General features: G+C 44.1%; 1 protein-coding gene across 1 annotated transcript in view; it reads right to left on the bottom strand.

Moving 5' to 3' along the window:
• Syt16 (synaptotagmin 16) overlaps positions 1-18,886 on the bottom strand; it is a 229,663-nt gene extending 210,777 nt beyond the window's left edge. The window contains exon 1 of the mRNA XM_042682567.1: positions 18,824-18,886. Coding sequence (XP_042538501.1) covers positions 18,824-18,836 — 13 coding nt within the window. The 5' untranslated portion in view covers positions 18,837-18,886. The remainder of the gene's footprint in view (positions 1-18,823) is intronic.
• Positions 18,887-24,301: the final 5,415 nt, after the last annotated feature.

Here is a 24,301-nt window from a genome sequence, read left to right as displayed (position 1 = left end):
CTTTCCAAATGCTGGAGCTGATCCAAGGGAAGAGATGGCTTTGCCTTGAAGAACCCTAGGTCTTCTGCTTATGCCACACATGACCAAGTAGGATGATTCACTGAGATAGTTTGTGCTTTCTAGACACAATTTTTCTTCTCCTTCCCAAGAGGGAGTTCTGGACATCATGCAAGATTCACAATCGATTTTTTTTAGTGTCTTGTTTTTTTTTCTTTTTTTGGACTACAGGGTCACAAGTTGAAAGGAAAAGCTCACATCCAAGCACTTGTGAAAGACAGTTCATGCCAAAAGTGTATGAGAAGAGCTCTGTCCAGACGGACTCCAGGCCCATTTCTATCTGAAGCTGGATGGGTGGGGCGTGTGGCCAAGAGTGGGCAGCAGTGTTCATGGCTGGGTGTGTCATCTGCCAGTGTAGAGGCCAGGGGCCTATCCTCAGCTGCAGTAGCTTACCAAAGGCAGCTGTGCAGAGTGGACTGGGCCCGGCCATGCATAGCGCACTTGTGCCAGCATGGGATTCTTTCTGTAGCATAGGCTAGGAAAGGTGCCTCTGTGCTGATGAAGATTAGATATTTTTTTCCCTCCAGTCAAGCAGGTAATTACAAAATTAATTTAGAGACATAAAGGAAAGTGACCTAAAATAGAATTGTGATATAAATTAATACCTGACACACAATGCTTCCCTAGCCCTCAGGGAAATTACAGGATCGTTCAGAGTGCCCCTGAAGCAGCTTTGGGATTTGTAAGACTGCTTCGGTCTTGCTTTGAACACACATTATCTACTATGTCAAGATGTTATTACACGGTCAGTTAAATTTCTTATAGATATATTTTTGTTTAAGGCCATCAGAAAGTTTTCTTTGGGTGTGAGCTAAGACCTAGGTCTTCAAATCACATTAGTTTTAAAAGCCAGTCAAGAATGCATCTTTATATCAGACAAGGGGTTAACATCCTGTATATACAGGGAACTCAAGAAACTAATCCCTCCCAAACCTAACAAACCAATTACTAAATGGGCAAGGGAACTAAAGAGGGACTTCTCAAATGAAGAAATAAAAATGGCAAAGAAACACATGAGGAAATGTTCGTCATCCCTGGTGGTGAAGGAAATGCAAATAAAGACAACCCTGAGATACCACCTTACCCCAGTCAGAATGTCCCACATCCACAAATCAGCCAACGACAAATGCTGGAGGGGATGTGGAGAAAGAGGAACCCTGTTACACTGCTGGTGGGAATGTACACTTATACAACCACTTTGGAAAGCAGTCTGGAGGGTCCTTAGAAAGCTAAAGATTGACCTCCCTTACGACCCAGTCATACCACTTCTAGGCATCTACCCTGAACAACAGGAACCAATATACAAGGACACATGCACCTCCATGTTTATTGCAGCACTGTTCGCAATAGCCAGGATATGGAAACAACCTAGATGCCCCACCACAGATGAATGGATCCAAAAATTGTGGTATCTATACACAATGGAATATTATGCAGCCATTAGAAATGACAAAATAATGGCATTTGCAGGGAAATGGATGGAGCTAGAAGGAATCATGTTGAGTGAGGTAAGCCAAGAACGAAGAGACAAACGGTACATGGTCTCCCTGATAAGTGGATGCTAAATCCAAAAGGTTAGGTGATACGATAAAACAGGACTTAAGAAACAAAGAACTCCCGCTCATCTGGTTGAACCACTACTAAATATCCCCATGCTGCTGATCACAAATATGGTATATAACATGTGAACACTGTTATATATTACAGACTGTGGTAGACAATTTGCTCCAGGGAAGTTAGAATGAACTTGTGACTTTGAAATTATGTAATCATTTAATCACAATCAAAAAAAAAAAAAAAAAAGAACCTCGGGGAAGGGAGGGAGGGAGGGGATGGTAGGGGGAAAACAATGGAGGGGGTAACAATGTTCAAGAGGAAGTGTACTCATAACCTCACTCATGTAACTGTAACCCTCTGTATAGTAGCTTTACAATAAAAAAAAAAAAAAGAATGCATCTTACGGGCCGGGAAGGTGGCTCAGTGGTAGAGCGCTCGCCTTGCATGCTCAAAGCCCTGGGTTCGATTCCTCAGCACCACATAAGCAAAAAGAAAAAAGCCGGAAGTGGCGCTGTGGCTCAAGTGGTAGAGCGCTAGCCTTGAGCTGAAAAGCTGAGGGACAGCGCCCAGGCCCAGAGTTCAGGCCCCATGACCGGACCCAAAAAAAAAAAAAAAAGAATGCATCTTACGTACCACAAAATTAAGAAAAATGAAGCCAGGCGCCAGTGGCTCACGCCTGTAATCCTAGCTACTCAGGAGGATCTCGGTTCAAAGTCAGCCCGGGCAGGAAAGTCTGTGAGACTCTTATCTCCTATAAACCACTAGAAAACTGGAAGTGGTGCTGTGGCTCAAGCGGCAGAGCGCTTGTCTTGAGCTGAAGAGCACAGGGGCAGCACCCAAGCCCAGAGTTCAAGCCCCACGACCAACAAAAAAAATTTTTTTTAAATAAATAAAAATAAAATAAGAAAAATGAGGGAAGGATGGGTCAAAACAGGGAGAGTGAAAATTCTGAAGGGATGACACAGATCAAGATGCATTGTATACCTAAAAGCTTTGTTAAATGGCAATGCAAATTCAACATATAGCCTAAAAATTAAGAAAAACAAGGGAAAGGGTGGATTTGGAGGGGTAAGAATGTTGAAAAGGGTAACATTGATCAAGACGGATTGTATTCATAAGATGCTTTGTCAAGTGGAAACTCCTTTGTACACTGCTTAAGCCAGTGGCAGAAAAATTCCAAGAGACCAATTCCAGCTATGCAGGACATGAGGTAAGAAAAAAGCAGCTGTCTGGGGAAGGACAGTTCTCAAGTATAGCCACTAGGTGGCAGATTGGCTCTGCACACCAGAGGAATTGGAGACCCTGGCAGACACTTTAACAATGGATTTGTTTCCTAGAGAGCCATTCTGCTATAAGTGACTCTCATAGTATCATTTCTCATCATATTAATGTGCCTGTTTTATAGAGACAGGTCCTCCAAGAACCTTAGAGAGGCCTGGGCAGCATTCTGATGCTGCATCTCCTGAGCTCAACAAAGGATCAAACTAGGATCAAACACCTGTGATCACGTGGCCCTGTCTACTAGCACAGTCACTACTGAACAGAAGTGTAAACTGCAGCAGCCCCACACTTTGAAGGTCCCAAGAAAGCCCAAAGTCAAATATTTCATCAAAAGCAGAATCAGCAACCTCAGTCAAGGCCAAACAGCATCTCAAGTGTACAAGACTTCAAATCTTCAGACTACTTTCCCTGACCCTGCAAGGGGAGTGGAAAATCCAGACTGAGACAACAAGTAGATGTATAAGAATAAATAAAAATCTAGGGGCTGGGAAGGTGGCTCAGTGGTAGAGTGCTTGCCTTGCATGCATGAGGCCCTGGGTTCAATTCCTCAGCACCACATTTGCAGAAAAAGCCAGAAGTGGCACTGTGGCTCAAGTGATAGAGTGAAAGCCTTGAGCTGAAGAGCTGAGGGAAGCACCCAGGCCCAGAGCTCAGGCACCATGACTGGCAAAAAAAAAAAAAAAAGAATAAATAAAAATCTAACTGGATATTAATTTGAGATCACAAAAGAAAATCACTTCAGAGATTGAGGTCAGAAGATCAGGAGTTCAAGGCCACTTGGGCAACATAGTGAGTCACTGTCTAAAAATTTTTTTTTAAGAGGAAAGGAAAACAATGAAATTGAGAAAACCCTAACGAGAGGGGTTAAGATGAATGAATCATGAGGCTGAGATCTGAGATCATGGTTCAAAGCCAGCCCAAGCAGAAAAGTCTATGAGACTCATGTCTCCAATTAATCATTTAAAAAGCTGGAAGTAGCACTGTGGTTCAAGTGTAGAGCACTTGAATGATGAGCAAAAAAAAAGCTAAGGTACCATGCCTACACACACACACACATACAATGCATAATCAGTAAGTCTTTTTTGGGTGGTCCGGTCATGGGGCCTGAACTCTGGGCCTGGGCACTGTCCCTCAGCTCTTCAGCTCAAGGCTAGCATTCTACCACTTGAGCCACAGCACCACTTCTGGCTTTTTTCTTTTTGCTTATGTGCTGAGGAATCGAACCCAGGGCCTCAGGCATGCAAGGCAAGTGCTCTACCACTGAGCCACCTTCCCAGCCCGTCAGTAAGTCTTACGTAAGGTTTAACTGTTTACATTTCTCTCAAGTTCCAGGTGACAACAAAAGCAGGTCTTATACATTGAAGAAATACTCAAGTTGTGACCATCTAGATGATGTCCGTAATAAGGATAAAAATTATCATTTTTAGATGATCCACTGTTTGAAATCTACTCTCATAAGGAAGCTTTCTTACTAACGCATTGCTGAGCTAAGAATATCTTGGTGCAATATTCTGAGGAATTTTCATAACATCAGAATGTTACATCTGGGCATGGTGGCACATACCTATAATCCCAATACTCAGGAGGCAGAGGCAGAAGAATCATTAGTTTGCAACCAGCCTGCACCAACAAAAACTTTATGTCAAACACAAACAACACAATGGAATTCTCATCCAACAGAAAGAACAACGACACTGTGCCATTCATAAGGAAATGGAAAAACTTGGAAAAAATTATATTAAGCAAAATAAGCCAGAGCCAAAGAAACATAGGATGCACGGTTTCCTTCATTTGTGGAACTAGAATGTGCCTATAAATCTACAAGGAAACACACAGAAATATATATATGTACATACATATATATATATATATATATATGCACACACACCGGGACAGGATAAGTTATATAGGACTCCAGACAGTCACACACTGAAGCCAAAGGAGGATATGCATAGGAGTATTTGACCAAAGTTCAATAGCTATGTGCAGATGATCATATAAAATAACAGTCTATGAAATGAACTCCAAGAAAAGGAAACAAGAAACATTTTTAGCTGCCATTGTTCCTGTTTTTGTTTTCCTTTTGTTTTATTTGTTAGTTTGTTTATATTTGGGAGGGTAAGGGCATTTAAAAGGTGGAACAAAGGTGAATAAATACAACAGTGATACTAGACACTATGTGGAAAATGAATTGGGTATCTTGTGGGTGGGGATGGGAGGGGAAAGCCAGCAGAGAAGGACAGAAGTGGAGACATGGCTCAAAAAGAATTGTATTCACTGCCTGATTCATGTAACTGTAACCTTTCTGTATATCAGTTCTACAATAACAATAGAAAACAATAACAACAAAAAGACAGAGCTGGGTGCTGGTGGCTCATGCCTGTAATCTTAGCTACTCGGGAGGTTGAGATCTAAGGATCATGGTTTGAAGCCAGCCAGGGCAGAACTGGAAAGGGAGCTGTGGCTCAAAGTGGTAGAGTGCAAACCTTGAGCAAAAGAGCTCTGAGACAGCGTCCAGGTCCTGAGTTCAAGCCCCATAACCAATACACAAACAACAAAACAAAACAGGGATGTAGCTTGGTGCTAGAGTACTAATCTAGCTAGTGGAAGGCCCTAGGTTTATCCCCACAAAATAATAGTAACAAAATATGAGTGTACCCTTTGATTCAACAGTTTCATACCTAGAATAGTAAGATAAAATAGAAAGATGAACTCAGTTAGGTACCAGTGGCTCACAACTGCAATCCTGATTAAGCAAGAGGCTGAGATCTGAGAATTAAGGTTTGGAGCCAGGTAGGCAGAAGAGTCTGTGAGACTTTCATCTCTAGTTAACCAACAAAAAACCAGAAATGGAGGTATAGCTCAAGTACTAAAGTGCCAGTCTTGAACAAAATTTCACATGAGATCTCCAATTTAAGCCCTAGTACTTGGTGGAGGGGGAGAAAAGGAAGGAAGGAAAGACGGGAGAGAGGGATGGAGAGGGGGAGAGAGAGGGGAAAAAAAAAGAAAGGGTGGATGGATGAATGGATGAATGGATGAATAAATGAAAACATCTTAAGTTTAAATAGAAAGATTTAAATCTAGAGAGTCAAAAATCTGCAAAAGTGTTTAGTAAGAGAACAAACAAACAACTACACCCAGATATCAAATAGTTAAATTTCTGAAGACTAAAGACATTAAAACATCTTGAAAACAGGCATCCATCTATACTGGGGAAACAGTTCAAGTGGCTGTGGCCGCGGCGTGGACTTCTCCCCTGAAATCATGGAGACAGAACTAACACGTGTGTCAAGTGCTGAGATAAAGGAAATCTCAAGTCAGAATTCTGTATCTGTGACAATGTCCTTCAGGAACAAAAGAGAAGTGCGGCTTTTTCAAAGAAGAAAACACTACGCATTTCCTACCATAGAGGACCTGCTAACGGGTTTTTCAGACAGGAGGGAACAGAGCCTGGGAGGACCTGTGGTCCTCAGGGATGAAGAGCAAGAGCGGAGTGCTGCCACGGGAGCAGCGGGGTTCATTTTCTCACAGGTCAGGGAGGCTCTAAAGCGATGACCAAGCGGGAGCACTTTCTCCTGCGGCCTCGCCTCTAGTGGCCTTGCCTATAGCCATGTTTTACTCTTCACATGTTTTTTGTTGTCTCTCTGTATCCAAATGTGCCCTTCTTATAAAGACACCAACCATCTTAGTATCCAAGTTTTTTTGGTTTTTTTTTTTTTTTTGTGCTTGTGGGGCCTGAACTCTGGGCCTGGGCGCTGTCCCTCAGCTCTTCAGCTTAAGGTTAGCGCTCTACCACTTGAGCCACAGCGCCACTTCTACCAACCATCTTAGATTAGGTAGGACCCATTCTAATAACAGTCACATTCTCAGACACTTCCTCATATGAATTTTCAAACAATTCAGAACTAGAATGTGGCCCACGTGATGGAGCCCCAACACCAGGCAAGAGAGCCAGTTGAGTGTGAGAGGTTTGAATTCAAGTTCTGAGTTCAAGCCCCAGAAACACACACACACACAAGATATATAACTCAGCCAGTAAAGAATGTAAATATAATACACAACTAAAAAATATAGGGGGAAAGGATTTACATGGTGTCAAAATTTCTATGCTTCACCACAGTGGTAAAATAGTGCTTCAGTATCTATTGATACCATAAAATGTATAACTCCTCCTTGCAAAGATTTACAATACACACAAGATGTAGCAATATGTAAAATGGAATACTAAATATATATATATACATACATGCATATATATATATATATAATTTCCCTAAAACAGATTTTCAAAAAAGGAAAGATAATAACAAGATCATAATTTCTAGGTTTTGTTCCATAATTCAAGTCTGGTTAACATTAGAATCTCTACCAACGATTTGCTGCCATTATAAAATGGCAAACTGAGCTGGGCAGTGGTGGCTCAGGCCTGTAATCCTAGCTACTCAGAAGGCTGAGATCTGAGGATCACAGTTCAAAGCCAGCCAACGCAGGAAAGTCCGTAAGACTTATTTCCAGCCACCAGAAAACCAGAAGTGGCGCTATGGCTCATGTGGTAGAGCACTAGCCTTGAGCTGAATTACTCAGGGACAGCGCCCCAGCCCAGAGTTCAAGCCCCACGGCAACAACAACCGCCCCCCTCCCAAAAAAAAAAAAGGTAGACTGAATATATGCTTTTTTTTTTTTTTTTTTTTTTTTGAGCCACGGTACCACTTCCATTGTTCTGGTGGTAACTGGAGATAAGAGTCTCACTGACTTGTCTGTCTGGGCTGGCTTTGAACCACAATCCTTAGATCTCAGCCTCCTGAGTAGCTAGGATTGCAGGCATGAGCCACAAGTGCCTGGCTTGAATAGATGCTTTTATCCCCATTTCTGCACCTCAGATTCCTTAGAGAAAAAGATTTTTGTTAAAAAAAAAAAATAGAGAGAGAGCAAAGCTGGGTGCCAGTGGCTCACACCTATAATCCTAGCTACTCAGGAGGCTGAGATTTGAGGGTCACTGTTCAAAGCCAGGCAGAAAAGTCTGTGACACTCTTATCTCCAATTAACCATCAGAAAACTGGAAGTAGAGCTGTAACTTAAAGTGGTAGAGCACTAGCTTTGAGCAGAGGAGCTCAGGGACAGTGCTCAGGCCATGAGTTCAAGCCCCACAACCAATGAAAGAAAAAGGAAAGAGAAAGAAAGAAAGAAAGAAAGAAAGAAAGAAAGAAAGAAAGAAAGAAAGAAAGAAAGAAAGAAAGAAAGAAAGAAAGAAAGAAAGAAAGAAAGAAAGAAAGAGAGAGAGAAAGAAAGAAAGAAAGGAAAGAAAGAAAGAGAAAAGAAGGAAGGAAGGAAGGAAGGATTTTTAAAAAAAGAGCGAGAGAGAAGTGATAGCAAATGAGAAGGGTGAGAACACTAAGACTCAACAGTCTCTCTCATAGCCACAGGTGCCCAGGAAGGGGGATGACAATGTGGGCCAGCTGACTCACGCAGAAGAACCCCAGAGTGGCCATAACTGAAGTGCTAGGCCCCTTAGCAGGAGACGAGAGGAGGGCTGGTAACAGGAGAGTTGGTTGGAAGGATGGAAGAGTGTGACACTTCCTCCAGATCCCACGGCCACCTACAGGGCCAGAGGACCACTGCCTTCTCAAGTGTAACAGACTGAATTATGTCCCCCATAATTCATAAATCATACCCTGAGGCCGGGCAGCACATGTCTCATACCTGTAAGCCTGGAGGTGTGACCTGAACATCGAGGTTCAAAGCCAGCCTGGCAGGAAAGTCTATGAGACTCTTATCTCCAATTCACCAGCAATAAGCCAGCAGTGGAGCTTTGACTCAAGTGACAGAGTACCAGCCTTGAGCAGAAAAGCTAAGAGAGTTTTCACCCCAGAACTGACCACATAAATAAATAAATAAATAAAACACTGACTCCCTAACCGCTAATCCCTTTAATCATGGGGTCTTTAACGAGGCAATTACTGTTAGATGAGTTTATAGAGGGGAAAAAACAATACCAAAGTCTTTCTGCTTTTCCAGGCTAAGCCACTGAGGAAAGCAGGCTCTCTGTGAGCCAGGAAGAGAGGAGACCTCACTGGATTATGAGACCTTCCACCCACGCCCCCCACACACACCCACCTTAGACTTACAGCTTCAAAACAGTGAATAAATTAATGATTGTCCTTTAAACTGCCTCTATCTTGTTTTGGTAGTCCAAGCTGACCAGCACACTCTATCTGTTTAAACTCCTGAGAAATGAAAGCAGAGAGGCTCTGGATTTTGGAGTAGGCCTCATCCCCAGGGCAGAGTGGTCTGTACTGAACCCATGGTGATCCCCAGGAGCTCTGACAATGAAGGAAAGATGGCCAAGCCTCCCCATCACCTAGACTGACACAATACCATGGTGTTGGCTTGCACATACAAGCTCTTCCCCACATAGAGCCACAGGCAGGACCCAGGAATGGTCATCTGTAAAGAAAACTACCAAGCTCAGAAATGCTTCCTATAAAATCACCAGTACCGACACAACACAAAATTGATGACACAAGTTTGGTCCATGGTTGTGTAAGGACCAGACATGATTATTCAAGAAGCTAATAGATGATTTGTTCCAATATAGCCTTCAGTACAGCAAGATGGTGAATTCTCAAATGTGGGGGTCTTAGGGCCCTCTGAAGATTTAAGGATCACCAGGAACTTGATTTCAGTGAGTTCTAATTAGTAATATTTACTGTGTTTTTAATTAAGACTGAGGAAAACGGAAGATTACAAAAACAAATATTCTATTAGCCCCAAGGGGATGGTATCATCATCTCTCCTGCACCCACTGCAAACACTGATGCAAAAGGTGAATGAAAACACAAATACAATCTTTTTAAAAATTATCTTCAAGTAGGGATTTTTTTTTTCCAGGCCTGGGGCTTGAAATCAGCACCTGGGCACTGTCCCTGAGCTTCTTTTACTTAAGGCTAGCACCCTACCACTTGAACTACAATGCCATTTCTGGTTTTTTCTGTTTTTGTGGTACTGAGGAATCGAACCTGGGGCTTGATGCATTCTAGGCAAGCACTCTACCACTAAGCCATATTTCCAGTTCTCCTGATATGATTTAACATATCAGTTGTAAGTATAATGCATCTGGATCACTGTCACCTCTTTGTCATTCTCTCTCCATCTCTCCCAACTCCACCCATTCGATTCACACATCTATATATTGAATATTACGACTGCATTCTCTTTCCATTCATCTATAATCTTATTCTGAAAAGACTTTTGATCTCACAGATCTTGAGGACTACCATCCCAGTTCAGAACTGTGTATGTACATGCACACGCGTGCACACACACACACACACACACATACACACACACACATCAATACTGGGGTTTGAACTCAGAGCCTCTGCATTCTCCCTTTGTTTTTTCATACAAAGCTGGCATTCTACCACCTGAGCTACAGCTCCACTCTGGCTTTTTCTTTTTAATGGTTAATTAGAGTTCCACTGCCAGCACCAATGGCTCACATCTATAATTCTAGCTATTCAGGAGGTGGAGATATGAGGATGTCAGTTAGAAGCCTGCCAAGACAGGAAAGTTCATGAGGCTCTTATCTCCAATTAACCACCAAAAAGCTGGAAGTAGAGCTGTGGCTCAAGTGGTAGATGCTAGCTTTGAGCAAAAAAGATCAGGGACAGCACCCAGGCCCTGAGTTCAAGCCTCAGGACTGGCGCACACACACACACAGAGTTTCACAAACTTTCCTGCTCAGGCTGACTTGGAACTACAATACTCAGATCTCAGTCTCTTGAATAGCTAGGATTACAGGGGTATGCCACTGGCACATCACTTCTGTTTATTTTATATAAGCTGATTTTACTAGGCAAAAATGGAAATGTATGTCTCTAGGATCCAACTCAATGTATAAAGATGAGGATGGTCTTAATCCTTATTCCAAGTAGCTCATGGAACTGGCTACACCTATTTACCTATACTGCATTGTGTTGGGTGTTGGGATAGTAGCTAAAGTGTTTGTTTGGGTTTTTTTGCTGGCACCTTAATAACTTCTTCTGCCTCACCCCTCAACCTTGCCCAAAGAAATAAAGAGCAATTTCCTTTTTGATCAGAGCAATTATTTCTAGCTTTATTATTCCATTCATCAATGCCTTCTGTGGAGAGGCAATCTCTTGTTAGACCGATGCTAAAACTGTTCATAGTATTATGGATGTAACATGCCATCATCTTTGCTGCACTCTTTAGTCAGAAGTCAGACATAGGTTGTGACACCTGGCTACAGTCTTGACATTTCTAACCAGAATATTTGGCCTTGATTTTATACTCTTCAAAAAGAAAACTGGAATCTATGAGTAGGCACCCTATTTCTGAAGATCAGATTGTTCTTGTGATATGAGCTGTCTTGTGACATGAAGTATCTCTCGGTAGACAAAGGGAAATACATTTATTCAACATCTTCTGTGTGCTAGGAACTTTGCATCTTGTACCACCTGCAAGTAAAATAAGCCAAGGTCTCTGGAAAGTTCATTTACCAAAGATCACCTAGCGACTGAGTTACAAGATCAGACTTCAAAATGCAAACACCTCTAAACACAAGCCTCAATTCCCTTCCACTCTGCCACATTCAGCTAACTAGTCTTTTGAAATTTTTGAGCTCACCAGTTGAAAACCTAATTGCCATTGGTAGTGGATGACATTTATGGTATTTTTTTTAAGTAAATCAAGGAAATTTTCATATAAAGTAAAATCATTTATGTCTCTTAACATTTACTCCATTGTGATCAGGGCATAAAATGTAACTACATTCCTAATATTAGAATCCAGAAGAATATTCTATCCTGACTATAAGAAAAGCTAATCTGCTAAAGAAGCAATAGTGTATTCAAGGGAAGGAAGGAAGGAGGGAGGCAGGGAGGGAGGGAAGGAAGGAAGAGGGAGGGAGGGAGGGAGGGAGGGATGGGGGGAGGGAGAGAGGAAGATCTACCTAAAAGAAGCAGCATCTATCCATAAATGGATTTTAAGGACACTTCTTAAAATCCTCCTAGGACTTCTAGCCCACTATTAGAAAACATGTAGACCACATTTTACATATACTTAGAAAGTCAAAGTCAATGGTGAAAAGTTTCCCCAGACTTACCAATGCAACACTGCCAAGCAGAAATTAAAAACAAGTAGGTTCTGCTCAAATAGTACTTAAATATTCATTCCGACTTTCAGAATGTTTCATGAAAATAATATGAACTGGGTAAATCAGTCCAGAATATTGTCTGGATCCCCACTTCTATGTTTGAATTCTTGGTTTAAGAGAAAAAAAAAAAAAAAACAGAGTTTGGAAAATAAAAGAACCAGCAGTATCTTAGATCTTTTCTTCTACACTGTCATTACCGAGGCTTAGTTAGTTTTTCAAGCTTAAAAGAAGTGCACAACCCATAGATGTCATATCAATGCATTTCTTGGAAGTCTAGTTGCTGTTCCATAGCACTAGTAGCATCTAACTGTGATCCTCTCCTTACACAATGGCTACTGTGATTAAGTTTAAGAAGAGCCTGGGAGCCTGGGAGGGAAGTAAGTAGAGGTGTCTTAGATTTACTTTCAAAGCATTTACCCTAAAAATTAGGAGAAGACTGGCAATAAGGGCCACTTAGTTTGAAAGACTATTGTATATAATAACCTTTATTATGTACCCATAATAAAGACATTAGTAAGCTGCGAGTCAATGACTTATAGCTATAAGTCTAGTAACTTTGAAGGCTGAGATCTGAGGATCAAGGTTCAGATCTGGCCTGAGCAGAAAAGCCTATGAGACTCTTATCTCCAATTAATTAGCAAAGACTTGGAAGTGGAGCCGTAACACAAATGGTAGAGCATTAGCACTGAGCGAAAAGCTAAGGCCCAGGGCCCAGAATCTGAGTTCAAGTCACAGTGCCACTTCCGGTTTTCTGGTGGTTTATTGGAGATAAGAGTCTCATGGACTTTCCTGCCCAGACTGGCTTTGAACTGCGATCCTCAGATCTCAGCCTCCTGGAAGTAGCTAGGATTACAGGCATGAGCCACTGACGCTCAACAGCAATTTTCTTTTAAATTCTAAAAAGCCTACATCCTGACATCTCAAGCACTCTGACTGTGGTGGCCCTGTCTACTCACTGAGAGTCTCATTTAACTTTTCCTTCTCTCCTCTTTCTCCCCAGGCCTGAGCCAGAAGTGGAAATTGCTTATGGAGTTGGGATGATGGAAAGACAGGAAGCTGCAGGTTATTATCAAGAAAGTAAAAGAGAAGAACTGCAAGTAGACATGGTCTGTGGCTCAGCAAAGATTAGCTGGTGGATGGACCAGTCAAAAAGAACACAAGGGAGCTGGGTGCTGGCTCAGGTCTGTAATCATAGCTACTTGGGAAACTGACATCTGAGGATCACAGTTCAAAGCCAGCCTGGGCAAGAAAGTCCTTGAGATCAGTTAACTACTCAGAAACCAGAAATGGAGCTGTAGCTCAAAGTGGTAGAGCACTAGCCTTGAGCAAAAAAAAATTCAGGGACAGTGCCCAGGCCCTGAGTTTAAGCCCTACAACCAACAGAGACACAAGGGATTGTAGGTGTGGCTTAGGTGGTAGAGCACTAGCCAATGAGCAAAAGTGTCAGATACTGAGTCCCTGTATCAGACAAAAAGTAAAAAAGGAGCCAGCAAAGGAAAAATCTGTCACAAGATCACCCATTAAACCAGGAACAAGGGAACACATGAATCCTTTATGACACCAAATGCTCATCAGCCTCAAAAACCCAACAACCTAAGAATTGCCCAAGGTTTCTGCAGCATAATTTAGTTAAATATTTCCAACATTGCCTAACATGCCTAGCTGTGACTGCAAATTTATGCTTATAAGCAGACAAAAATGTCTTCAAAAGTAAGGCCCATAAAAAGAAGTATTAAAATGCAACAAATGTCACAAATGGAAGAAAAGGAAAAAATTCTTCACCTCTATCAGGAAACACAAAATTATCTAAAGATTTGTTATGTAAAAAATAAAAAATCATGAAACATTGTTCAAAATATCTAAGTACCATTTTATAGAGCAAATGGGATGTAAAACTTTCCAGGTCATGGGAAGTTACTAGAAGCCAAGGTGAGATTTTTAAATTTCTCTATTTCTTAGCTGGAGTCTGGCTTTAGAATCTTTGTTTTATGTACACTTACACAGCACAGCCATAAAGAAGGTCATTCTAGATTTCTTCCAGAAATGACTGAGGGGGCTGGGAATGCTGCTTAGTGGTCGAGTGCTTGCCTAGCATGCACAAAGCCCTGGGTTTAATTCCTCAGTACCACATGCATAGAAAAAGCCAGAAGTGGCTCTATGGCTCAAGCCTTGAGCAAAAGCAACTCAGGAACAGTGCCCCAGCCCTAAGTTCAAGCCCTAGAACTGGCAAAAAAAAAAAAAAAGAAGAAGAAAAGAAAGAAATGACAGAGGAATCACATTTGAATTTTGCCTGGTTTTACAACCAATTTTTCCCTCAAGGAGAAATTTGTAGAAGGGAAAGAAAATGGATTTTTAAAAAAATCTTTCAGTTAAAGCCCCAAAGCAATGTTATTCCCAGGTTTGATCTAGCTAATGAAGCCATGTCGTTAATATAGAGACATGACTGGATGGCTGAAGAAGCAGCTGTTAACCCTGGGTTTCGTCTGCCTGTCACCTGTCAATCTCTCACCTGCAGAGGTGTGCAGTCATAGTGGGCTCATGCACAGCACTGAATATGTATATTCTCAGGCCCAAGCCAGGGGGAGTAGGGGGAGAGCCCAGCAGACTCCAAATAATTCTGAGGCATGTTAAAATCTGAACCTACATTATTTTTAATACCAATACCAATACCCCAGAATTTTTTTTCAAGTTTCTATTATGGAACAAGGGCAAAGAATCAGAGCTAACTTTCTTTCCTTTTTTTTTTATTTTCCTGTGATGGAAATGGAACCTACAGCCTCACACATGTTAAGCAAGCACCTAGCCAATGACCCACATCTCCATCCTTAAAGAAGTTAACTAAAAGTGGGGTGCCAGAGACTCATGGCTGCAATCCTAGCTATTCAAGAGGCTAAGATCTTAGGATCACGCTTCAAAGCCAGCCCAGGTAGGAAAGTCTGTGACACTCCTATCTCCAATAAGCTATCCCCTTCCCCCCCCCACCCCCCACTCCCCACACACAAATAACCAGAAATGGCATTGTGGCTCTAGTGGTAGAGCACTAGCCTTGAGCAAAAGAAGCTCAGGAATAGCACCCAGTCCCTGAGATCAATTCCCAGGAAGAGCACAGAAGAAGAAAAGAAGGAGGAGGAAGAAAGAAGGAGGAGGAGGAGGAGGAGGAGGAGGAGGAGGAGGAGGAGGAGGAGGAGGAGGAGGAGGAGGAGGAGGAGGGGGAGGAGGAGGAGGAGGAGGAGGAGGAGGAGGAGGAGGAGGAGAAGGAGAAGAAGAAGAAGAAGGAGGAGAAGAAGAAGAAGAAGGAGGAGGAGGAGGAGGAGGAGGAGGAGGAGGAGGAGGAGGAGGAGGAGGAGGAGGAAGAGGAGGAGGAGGAGGAGAAGGAGAAGAAGAAGAAGAAGAAGAAGAAGAAGAAGAAGAAGAAGAAGAAGAAGAAGAAGAAGAAGAAGAAGAAGAAGAAGAAGAAGAAGAAGAAGAAGAAGAAGAAGAAGAAGAAAGGAGGAGGAGGTGAGAAGAAGAAGAGGAGGAGGAGGAAGAGAAGCAGCTGATGCTAAATAAAGAAATCTGTCAGCCAGTTGCAGATGCCTCATACCTGTATTCCTAGCTACTCAGGAGACTAAGATCTGATAAGGTTCAAAGCCAGCCTGAGCTGAGCAGTCCACAAGACTCCAGCTCTAAATTAAGCAAAAGTCAGGAGTTGAGCCAAGTGCCACTGACTTACACCTATAATCCTAGCTATTCTGGGGCTCATATCTGAAGGCTGTGATTAGAAGCCAGCCAAGGCAGGAAAATCAATGAACCCTTATCTCCAATAAACTGCCAAAAAGCCAGAAGTGGAGCTGTGTGTATTTCAAGTGGCAGTATGGTAGCCTTGATCAAAAGAGCTCAGAAACAGTGCCTAGGGCCTGAGTTTAAGCCCCAGGATCTATACCAAAAAAACAAGTCAGGAGTGGAGGTATGGATCAAGTGGGAGAGTATTAACCATGAGTTGAAAAGGACAAGAGAGAGGACAAGGTCCTAAATTCAAGTCACAGTACTGGAACTCACATACACAACTCCACCACAACAACTGTGTATCAGAAAAGATCCCTGGTCACCACAGTTGGAGCATCACCTTTCTTCTAACTATAAAAAGACTGTGGAGTTTGAATCAGAGGGAAACAGGGCTCAGAGTACAGGGGTTCTCCACACTGGCTGTACATCCATATCACTTAGAGAGCTTTTTGGTGGTTAATTGGAGAGTCTCAAAGACTTTCCTGCCCAGGCTGGCTTCAAACTGTGATCCTCAGGTCTCAGTCTCCTGAGTAACTAGGATTATATGTGCAAGCAACTAGACTCTCTCAATACTTTTCTCTCAATATTTTTGAATACTAACGAAAGCAAACTAATTTTTCTCCATACTCTGGACATTACGAGCCCCAATTCTGAATTTCTTACTCCATCCTAACTGAGAATAAACTTTATATTGTTTCTTCAGTCTCAAGAGCTAAATATCAACACAGCTTTTCCCATAAAGGAATAAAATCCATATGATACAAATATGAATATTCAGTAGACTCCAATATACCATATTAGAAAGTAAAAAGCAATATTTATCTAAATAAATTAAAACAGAAGCATGTTTTTTTTCTATGATACTCAATGCAGCATCTTCACCAAAATTTTTTAAAAAATAGAATATTCTCATACTTCATTTGTATAATTAATGAATTGTGTGGTTGAATACCTCTGCTATTGTTTTTTCTAAAAATCACATAACTAAGGCCATGTTTCATGATCTCCCTCTTACTTTGTTAATAAAAGCCTAAATTCCTTTAACAAGACACAAAAAACAACAACAAAAACCCAGTACTCTTTGTATAAATGAGCAGAAGTGAAAAAAAATGGGAGCCAGACTCAAGTGGCTCACACCTGTAGTCCTAGCTACTCAGAAGGCTGAGATCTGAGGATCACAGTTCAAAGGCAGATTGGGCAGGAGAGTACATGAGACTCTTATCTCCAATTAATCACTGGGGGGGGGGGGGGGGGAGCCAGAGTGGCCCTGTGGCTCAAGTGGTAGAGCACTAGCTTTGAGCAGAAGGAGCCCAGGGACAGCACACAGGCCCAGAGTTCAAGCCCCAGGACCAGGAAAAAGAAAAAGAAAAGAAAAAGACTGGCTCCAATTAATAGCTGATTTTACTATAAACACCTGGTCTACATTTTTAAGTTTAAAACCACAAAGGGCATATTTGTGCATTCATTCACATAAAAGAATGGCAAGCCAGGGCCAGTGGCTCATACCTGTAATCCTAGCTACTCGGGCTGAGATCTGAGGATCATGGTTCAAAGCCAGCCTCAGCAAGAAAGTCAGTGAGACTCTCATTTCCAAATAACCACCAGAAAACTGAAAGTGGCACTGTGGCTCAAGTAGTAGAGCTCTTGCCTTGAGCTGAATTACTCAGGGACAGTGCCCAGGCCCAGAGTTCAAGCCCCACAACCGATCAAAAAGAGAGACAAAGCCAGAATGGCAAATGGGAGAAAAGAAGGGACTCACACAACTGGCCTTTCCATTTTGTGGGAATAGGGTGTCACTATGTAACTCAGGCTGGCCTGGAACTGGCCATTCTTCTGCCTAAGCACTCAGTGCTGGGGCAACAGATGTGAACGACTACTGCCAGCAACCTTGCCATAATTTTAAAAGACAGAAACTAGGGCTTAGAGTACAGCTCAAGTGGTAGGACACTTGCCTAGCAAGCATGACTTGAGTTCAAACCCTAGTAGTGCAAAACAACACAAAAAGACAACACAAATGGGGACCGTGCCCAGAGCTATAGAATCTGTGGCTTTTTAGCTACAAAACTCACGTTCTCTGCTTGTGTCACAACTGTGGTGGGTAAGTTTATTTCAAAGAAAGGGAATGAATTATTGCAGAAAATCTGGTCCTCCTCTTCTCATCCTGGTCCCTTCTAGTCTCTTCAAAACACGCCTCCCCAGGCCTTTTCCCTTCATCCTCAAACCCACAGGTCCCTCATATGTGTTAGTTGTCATGGCTGCGCCAAGGGACCTCAGGTGCTAGCTGTGGAGCTAGCGGTGTGACCCGATGGCTTTTTACTCACAGGTATCTAGCTTCGGCCACAGGTAATTCAATCCGTTTTCGTAGATTGCAGTTTCCCAAAGCGCAAGCCCTTCCCTCCCCACCCCGAACCGAGGCAGACGTGCCCCAGCCCCAGGCAACCCCCTCCCCCGCGCCTCCCTACACTCCCAGCTCGGATGGGAACCTGACATCTCCACGCGTTCCCCTTCCCTGTCCACGGGGAGCCGAGCTGCTGGGGAGGGACACGGATGTCCCCGTGAGGGGGGGGGGGGGTCACCCCGTACAAAAAGCCATCCTGATCCCCAGAAGGTGCGCGCGCGCGCGCGCAAACCGCACCCCGAGCCTTGAACTCGCAGCGCCAAAGCCTGGGCCTGGGGACGGCGTTCCGCCAGCGGGCAGGCCGCGCTGCCCCAAGGCGTCAGGTATCCCCCCCTTCCCCCCCCCCACCTCAGGCCCAGCCCATCCGCCACCTCCATCCCAAGCCAGCTGCCGGGATCGCCTCCTCTCCCAAGTCCTGCCCAAAGCACGGAGATCGGGGTGCCCGGCCATTCCCCCTCCACCCCCGCCCCCCGCCCGCTCCCGCGAGCCTGGCACAAAGACAGACACCTGCAAGAGGAGAACTTCCCACCCTGGGCGCCGCGGCCTCTCCTCCTCTGACCCCCGGGGCCCCGAAGCGGGAGCACACTCACTGTCAGTCGCCATGGTAGGGCGAGGGGGCTGCCCGGCGGCTGCCCGTGACTGGGGTCCCCCCGGCACCGAGCCGGACCGGGCGCGCGCTCCTCGGTGGGCCCCGCGCGCTCGAGGTCCGCGCCGCGCACGGCCCCTCCCGCCGCGCGCCCCCGCCGCGCCGCCCCGCGCCCGCAGCCACTGCCAGCCCCGTCAGCGCCCCGAGATCCCGGCACCCCCCCACACCTGGGGCAGGGGCGGCCTGGAGCGCCCTCCCCCCCTCCTACCCTCCCCCCTCACCCCTACCCTCCCCCCCTCCCCCGCCTCTCCGCCTCTGCCCTCCCTCTTCCTCCCTGCCCCAAAGATAATGAAGAGGGATCTTGGACGGACGCCCTGACTGGCTACCTTTCCTGCTAGATTCTCCCAACCACATACTTGTTTTCTGGCTCTGGTTGTTCTCCACTTCATGCCTGGAGCAGCTCCTCAGCCAGGATGAGACCCAAAAGCCAATACTCAGCCTCAGCTGTTAGAAGCTAAGCAGGAAACCAATGGAGGGCAAGGATCGCCCAGCCGCTGGACATTAATCCTCCTGGACAGAGCTTCTTAGAAACGCTTGACACCCACCTGGTAGACCTCAAGGGTGCGGTGTTCCTGCTCTCAGTAGATAATCTAGCAGGTAGATTAGTGGATGCCTTTATAACTGGACACCTGCATTCGTTCATGAATGAACAAGTGGCCATTAACAAATTGGATAGGAACTGGAACTGCAACTGGTGGTTGACCATGGACCAAACCCCATCCTGCAGCTGTGGAAGAGAACCAGTCTATAAGAAAGCCAAAGCCTGTGTTACCTCACATACCACCCTGGTTAGGAGGGCTCTGAACTGAAGCTACCCATGGAAATTGTAAACCTTGCATCTTCTTGAAAACCAGAAACCAGTTTCTGATAGATTCTTGCCGTACTAAGTGGTACATAAGAAACCACCCCATCCCTTATGTAAAACATAAGGATAAAGTATAGGGATACACATTCAACCCATCAGTACAGATCCCAGAGGGCATTATCCAGGCCCTGGGCTAGATATACACAGGACTCAGAAGTAGCTGCTAACTGGCCCAACAGACATAGGAAGCCACCAGCAGAGAGCCACACTGGACCTCTTTTATCAGTCCACACAGCTCAAGTGAGGGAGCCAGTGTTCTGATGGGCTCTACATGCAGGTTGTGAACATTTGGCGTGGGGTTCCATTGATCCTTAACACAGGTGATTCTGGACAATCAGGAAGAATCAGGCAGATTTCAAACAGGCACAGATATCTGGTTCATTTGTCTTTTATAACAGTCTTGTGGGGTAGGTACCAAAAGCCAAAAACTTGAAATAGGTTGGATGGAGAAAAAGAGGGGCAGGGAGGAGAAAATAAAAGCATAAAAGATGACCCTAGAATTTTGAAGTCATTTAAAGTTCACAAACCATAAGGTTGCACTGGTTTGAAGGAGTAAATGGTCAGGTGAGTTTTGGATGATGTATAGCACCATTCAAACATAAGGCCCTCTATTAAATAATCAAACCTACTTCTCTAAGTTAAAAAAAGAAATCATGACAATTCAAGCCCACCTTTCCTAATAAGCTTGCTTGTTCTTTGTTGGGTTTTTGTTTTGTTTTGTTTTATTCCAGAGTAAATTCTATCAACCAAATTTGTCTTAGGTTCTTTGGACCCTCTCCTCTCTCTCATGGGGTTGCACTGAAGCTTGAAGGAAAACACACAGTAGAATCAGCAATGTTGAAAGCTATCCAGTTGCTGCCTGTCCTCAACGGTATAGACAATACCTGAGAACTTTCCACATTCTTGGATGCTGAAGCTCCAGCATCTGGATGATCTGTCTAGGCACTAGAACACCTGATCCTGATGGTCTCCAGTTACCATCCATGAGTGTGGCATCCATTGCTCAGCCTTACCATCCACATCCAAAGCCCCTCCAGGAGGGGCTGGGAAGGTAGCTCAGCAGTAGAGTGCATGCCTTGCAAAGCCCCTCCAGGTCTGACATTTTCTCCTTGACTTTCCCATTATCTTTTTTTTTTTTTTTTTTGGGGGGGGGGGGTCTGGTCGTGGGACCTGAACTCTGGGCCTGGGTGCTGTCCCTCAGCTCTTTAGCTCAAGGCTAGCACTCTACCACTTGAGCCACAGCGCCACTTCCGGCTTTTTTCTTTTTGTTTATGTGGTGCTGAGGAATCAAACCCAGGGTCTCATGCATGCAAGGCAAGCGCTCTACCACTGAGCCACCTTCCCAGCCCCCCACAGGTCATTTTTTATTTGCCCACCATGTCAGAAAGGGAACTGCTTGGTAGGCCAAGAAGCAAGATGTGTAATGTGACATGAGAGAAGAATCCCCTTAGGTCTCAGTTTCCCGAATTTCTGGAAGTCCTGTCATCTCTCCTAGCTCCTAGAAATGGAACTGTCCATAATTTAATAACAGTGGCTTAAACAGTATGAACATTAAATCTGCTCTTATAACATGGAAGCCAAATACAAGTGGTCCCGTATGTGGTTTAGCATCTCAACAATGTCAGCAAGGCCGGGCGCTGGTGGCTCACGCCTGTAATCCTAGCTACTCAGGAGGCTGAGATCTGAGGATCGCGGTTCAAAGCCAGCCTGGGCAGGAAAGACCGTGAGACTCCTATCTCCAATAAATCACCAGAAAACCGGAAGTGGCGCTGTAGCTCAAATGGTAGAGCGCTCGCCTTGAGCTGAAGAGCTGAGGGACAGCGCCCAGGCCCAGAGTTCAAGCCCCATGACCGACAAAAAAAACAATGTCAGCAAGGTTTCAGTCTTCCCTGCATCCTCCCCCACCATCCTCCAAGGCTGGCTGCTCTCCCTTTGCCTTAACAATAAAGCTGCTGCAACAGTAAGCCTCATGTCTTTACATGACAATGGCCCACAAGCAGGTGGGGAAGGGGTGTCCTAGAATATCCCTCTATTATCTTTCTATCAGAGAAGAAAGTCTATGTAAATGCCCTTAATGACCTCTATTATTCTGGCTGCAATGGAGGCTGGGAAAGCAACTGTCTGTTATTTTCAGCTCCTGTTGCACAAGGTAGATTCAGCCAGTATGGAAGAAGTGGGTTGGGACCCACCCTTGGGTACACCATCTTTGATGTCTGCTATTGTCTTCTCGTACCCCAAACAGATCTCAACTCATTGCTTCTTGATCATGGCTAAGAACATCCATCTCTCAAGGAGCTGGAAAATGGACTTTTTAAAACACCCTGCATTCTAGCCAGGTGCTGATGGCCACTCAGGAGGCTGAGATCTGATGATCACAGTTCAAAGCAAGACATGCAGAAAAGTAACTTACTTCAATTTATCACACAAAAAAAGCTGGAGCTATGGCTCAAGAGATAGAGTGCTAACCTTGAGCACAAAGCTCAGGGACAGTGCCCAGGAAGCCCCAGGACCAGCACCAAACAAAAACAAAAGCAAAAACCACCCTGCGTTCTTATAAATCTATAAGTCTTATGCTTGGACCTCAGCTTTTGACACTTAAAAGCCCAAATTTTGACTCTTTTCATTTCTTTACATAATGTAAGACTAAATACATGCCAGTCTAATTATAGGAGAGCCACTTGGAAGTAAAATTGCATAACAAGAATAAAAATCACAGACAATATCACACTAATGTCTAGCATTCCTACAAAGGGAGAAGAAAGAACCACTGGATTGAAAGACCTAAAATATAAAGGCAGGAATTGGTGGTATTGGCTGAGGAGTGGCTGGCATAGTGAGCAGAGGCAAGTGCTTCAACTTGGAAAGATCTATTTTCAGTCTCAGATATTAAGTTGAGGGAAAGAGAATGACCTGACATTGGAAGAGGGTTGTTGAAGGAGTTCCAGCACACTCTGCACCTCACAGTTTTCTATAATGTACAACATTCACTGGGGTACCAAGAAGCTGAGAACTTAGAAAAGGGGAAAAGATTTAAGGTGTAAGAACATGAAACCTATATTAAATGAACACAATTTCCATGGGCTGGAGTGTAGCTCAAGTGGTAGAGCACCTGCCTAGTAAAGCATGAGGCCCTGAGTTCAAATTCTAGTACTAAAAATAAAGAGAATTTCCTGCCAGTAGTGTGGGCCTTCCTGGAATTGGATCCCAAGAGCAGAGGAAGTAAGGAGGTGGCCATTTGAAGTAGATAATGGAAACAGGTAGGATATGTGCCTGAAATTCTTTGGGGGAATAAGCACTAAAGAGATGAGTGGAGCCACAGTGTAAATAAGAAGGAGCAGGAAGGCTACTAAGGGGACTGGGGCCTGGAGACCTTGATGCAGATAATCAGGAGGCCAGCTCAGGTGGTCTGGGTGAATATCATCTCTCAGGCCCATATAGACATAGTCAGGATAGAGGATGGGCAGGACTGTGCAATTGCATTTCAGCAGATCTTGCTAGAGGTAATTTGATTATAACAGGGCTCTGTCTCTCTTTTTTTTGTAGGAGTACTATGGTTTGAACTCAGGGCCTGCACTTGCTAGGCAGGCACACTACCAGTTAAGCCACGCCTCCAGCCCTTGTAGGGCTCTTCTGATTTGCTATTTGCCATTATTGTGATTCAGATACCATCACTCACATTGCTTGAGTTCACTTCTAGGATAAGGATGACCAGCATCTCTTATACATCATACCCGGAAGTTACCCTGTGGGCCTTCTGACCCTTGGCCTATGACCACATCCTGTTGACTCTGTCATCACCCTGGCTATAAACAAGAAATGGAGAAAGAGGAAGGGCAAAGGGCTACCGCCAATGCCAAGTGGGTGTGCGTCACTACAGAGACTATTTTTGGTTGAAATAGCTATTGCTAGTGCCTGAAAGAAGTTATTTTAACTATGATTTGTGCGTGGTGCCTGTGAACTACTGAGCATTTTATCTGACACAGGAGATAAATTTTTTATTGATTTTTTTGGGGGGTCCGGTCGTGGGGCCTGAACTCTGGGCCTGGGCACTGTCCCTCAGCTCTTCAGCTCAAGGCTAGCACTCTACCACTTGAGCCACAGCGCCACTTCCAGCTTTTTTCTTATGTGGTGCTGAGGAATTGAACCCAGGGCCTCGAGCATGCAAGGCAAGTGCTCTACCACTGAGCCACCTTCCCAGCCCTTTTATTCATTTTTTTTTATAGAACTTAACAATTTTTATTAGGCATCTTCATCTCTATGATGTCTATAGGTGTCCTAACTTCTGAACTGAAACACTTTTGAATATTCATATAGGGTATAGATTATAGCAATTAAAACATACAAATTTCCAGGGAAGATGGAAAAAAAAAACCATATAAATTTCTTAAAAAAAACAAAAGCTATAAGTAATTATCAGTATTGTGTTCTGGTTTCCCCTTGCAAGACACATGGACAATGGACAAAAGTGTGAACAAGGTTAACTAGATAGATTTTTGTTCTGGAGGGAAGAAACAGTTGTTGGCCTTGTGGTTTGGTGGGTACAGATCTAGTAGTTAC

Source organism: Dipodomys spectabilis, unplaced genomic scaffold (assembly GCF_019054845.1).
Source record: "Dipodomys spectabilis isolate Male_0828 unplaced genomic scaffold, ASM1905484v1 ptg000073l, whole genome shotgun sequence".
NCBI classification, from domain to species: Eukaryota; Metazoa; Chordata; class Mammalia; order Rodentia; family Heteromyidae; genus Dipodomys; species Dipodomys spectabilis.
The sequence above is the reverse complement of the archived record's forward strand: the minus strand, read 5'-3'. Positions and strand labels throughout refer to the sequence as shown.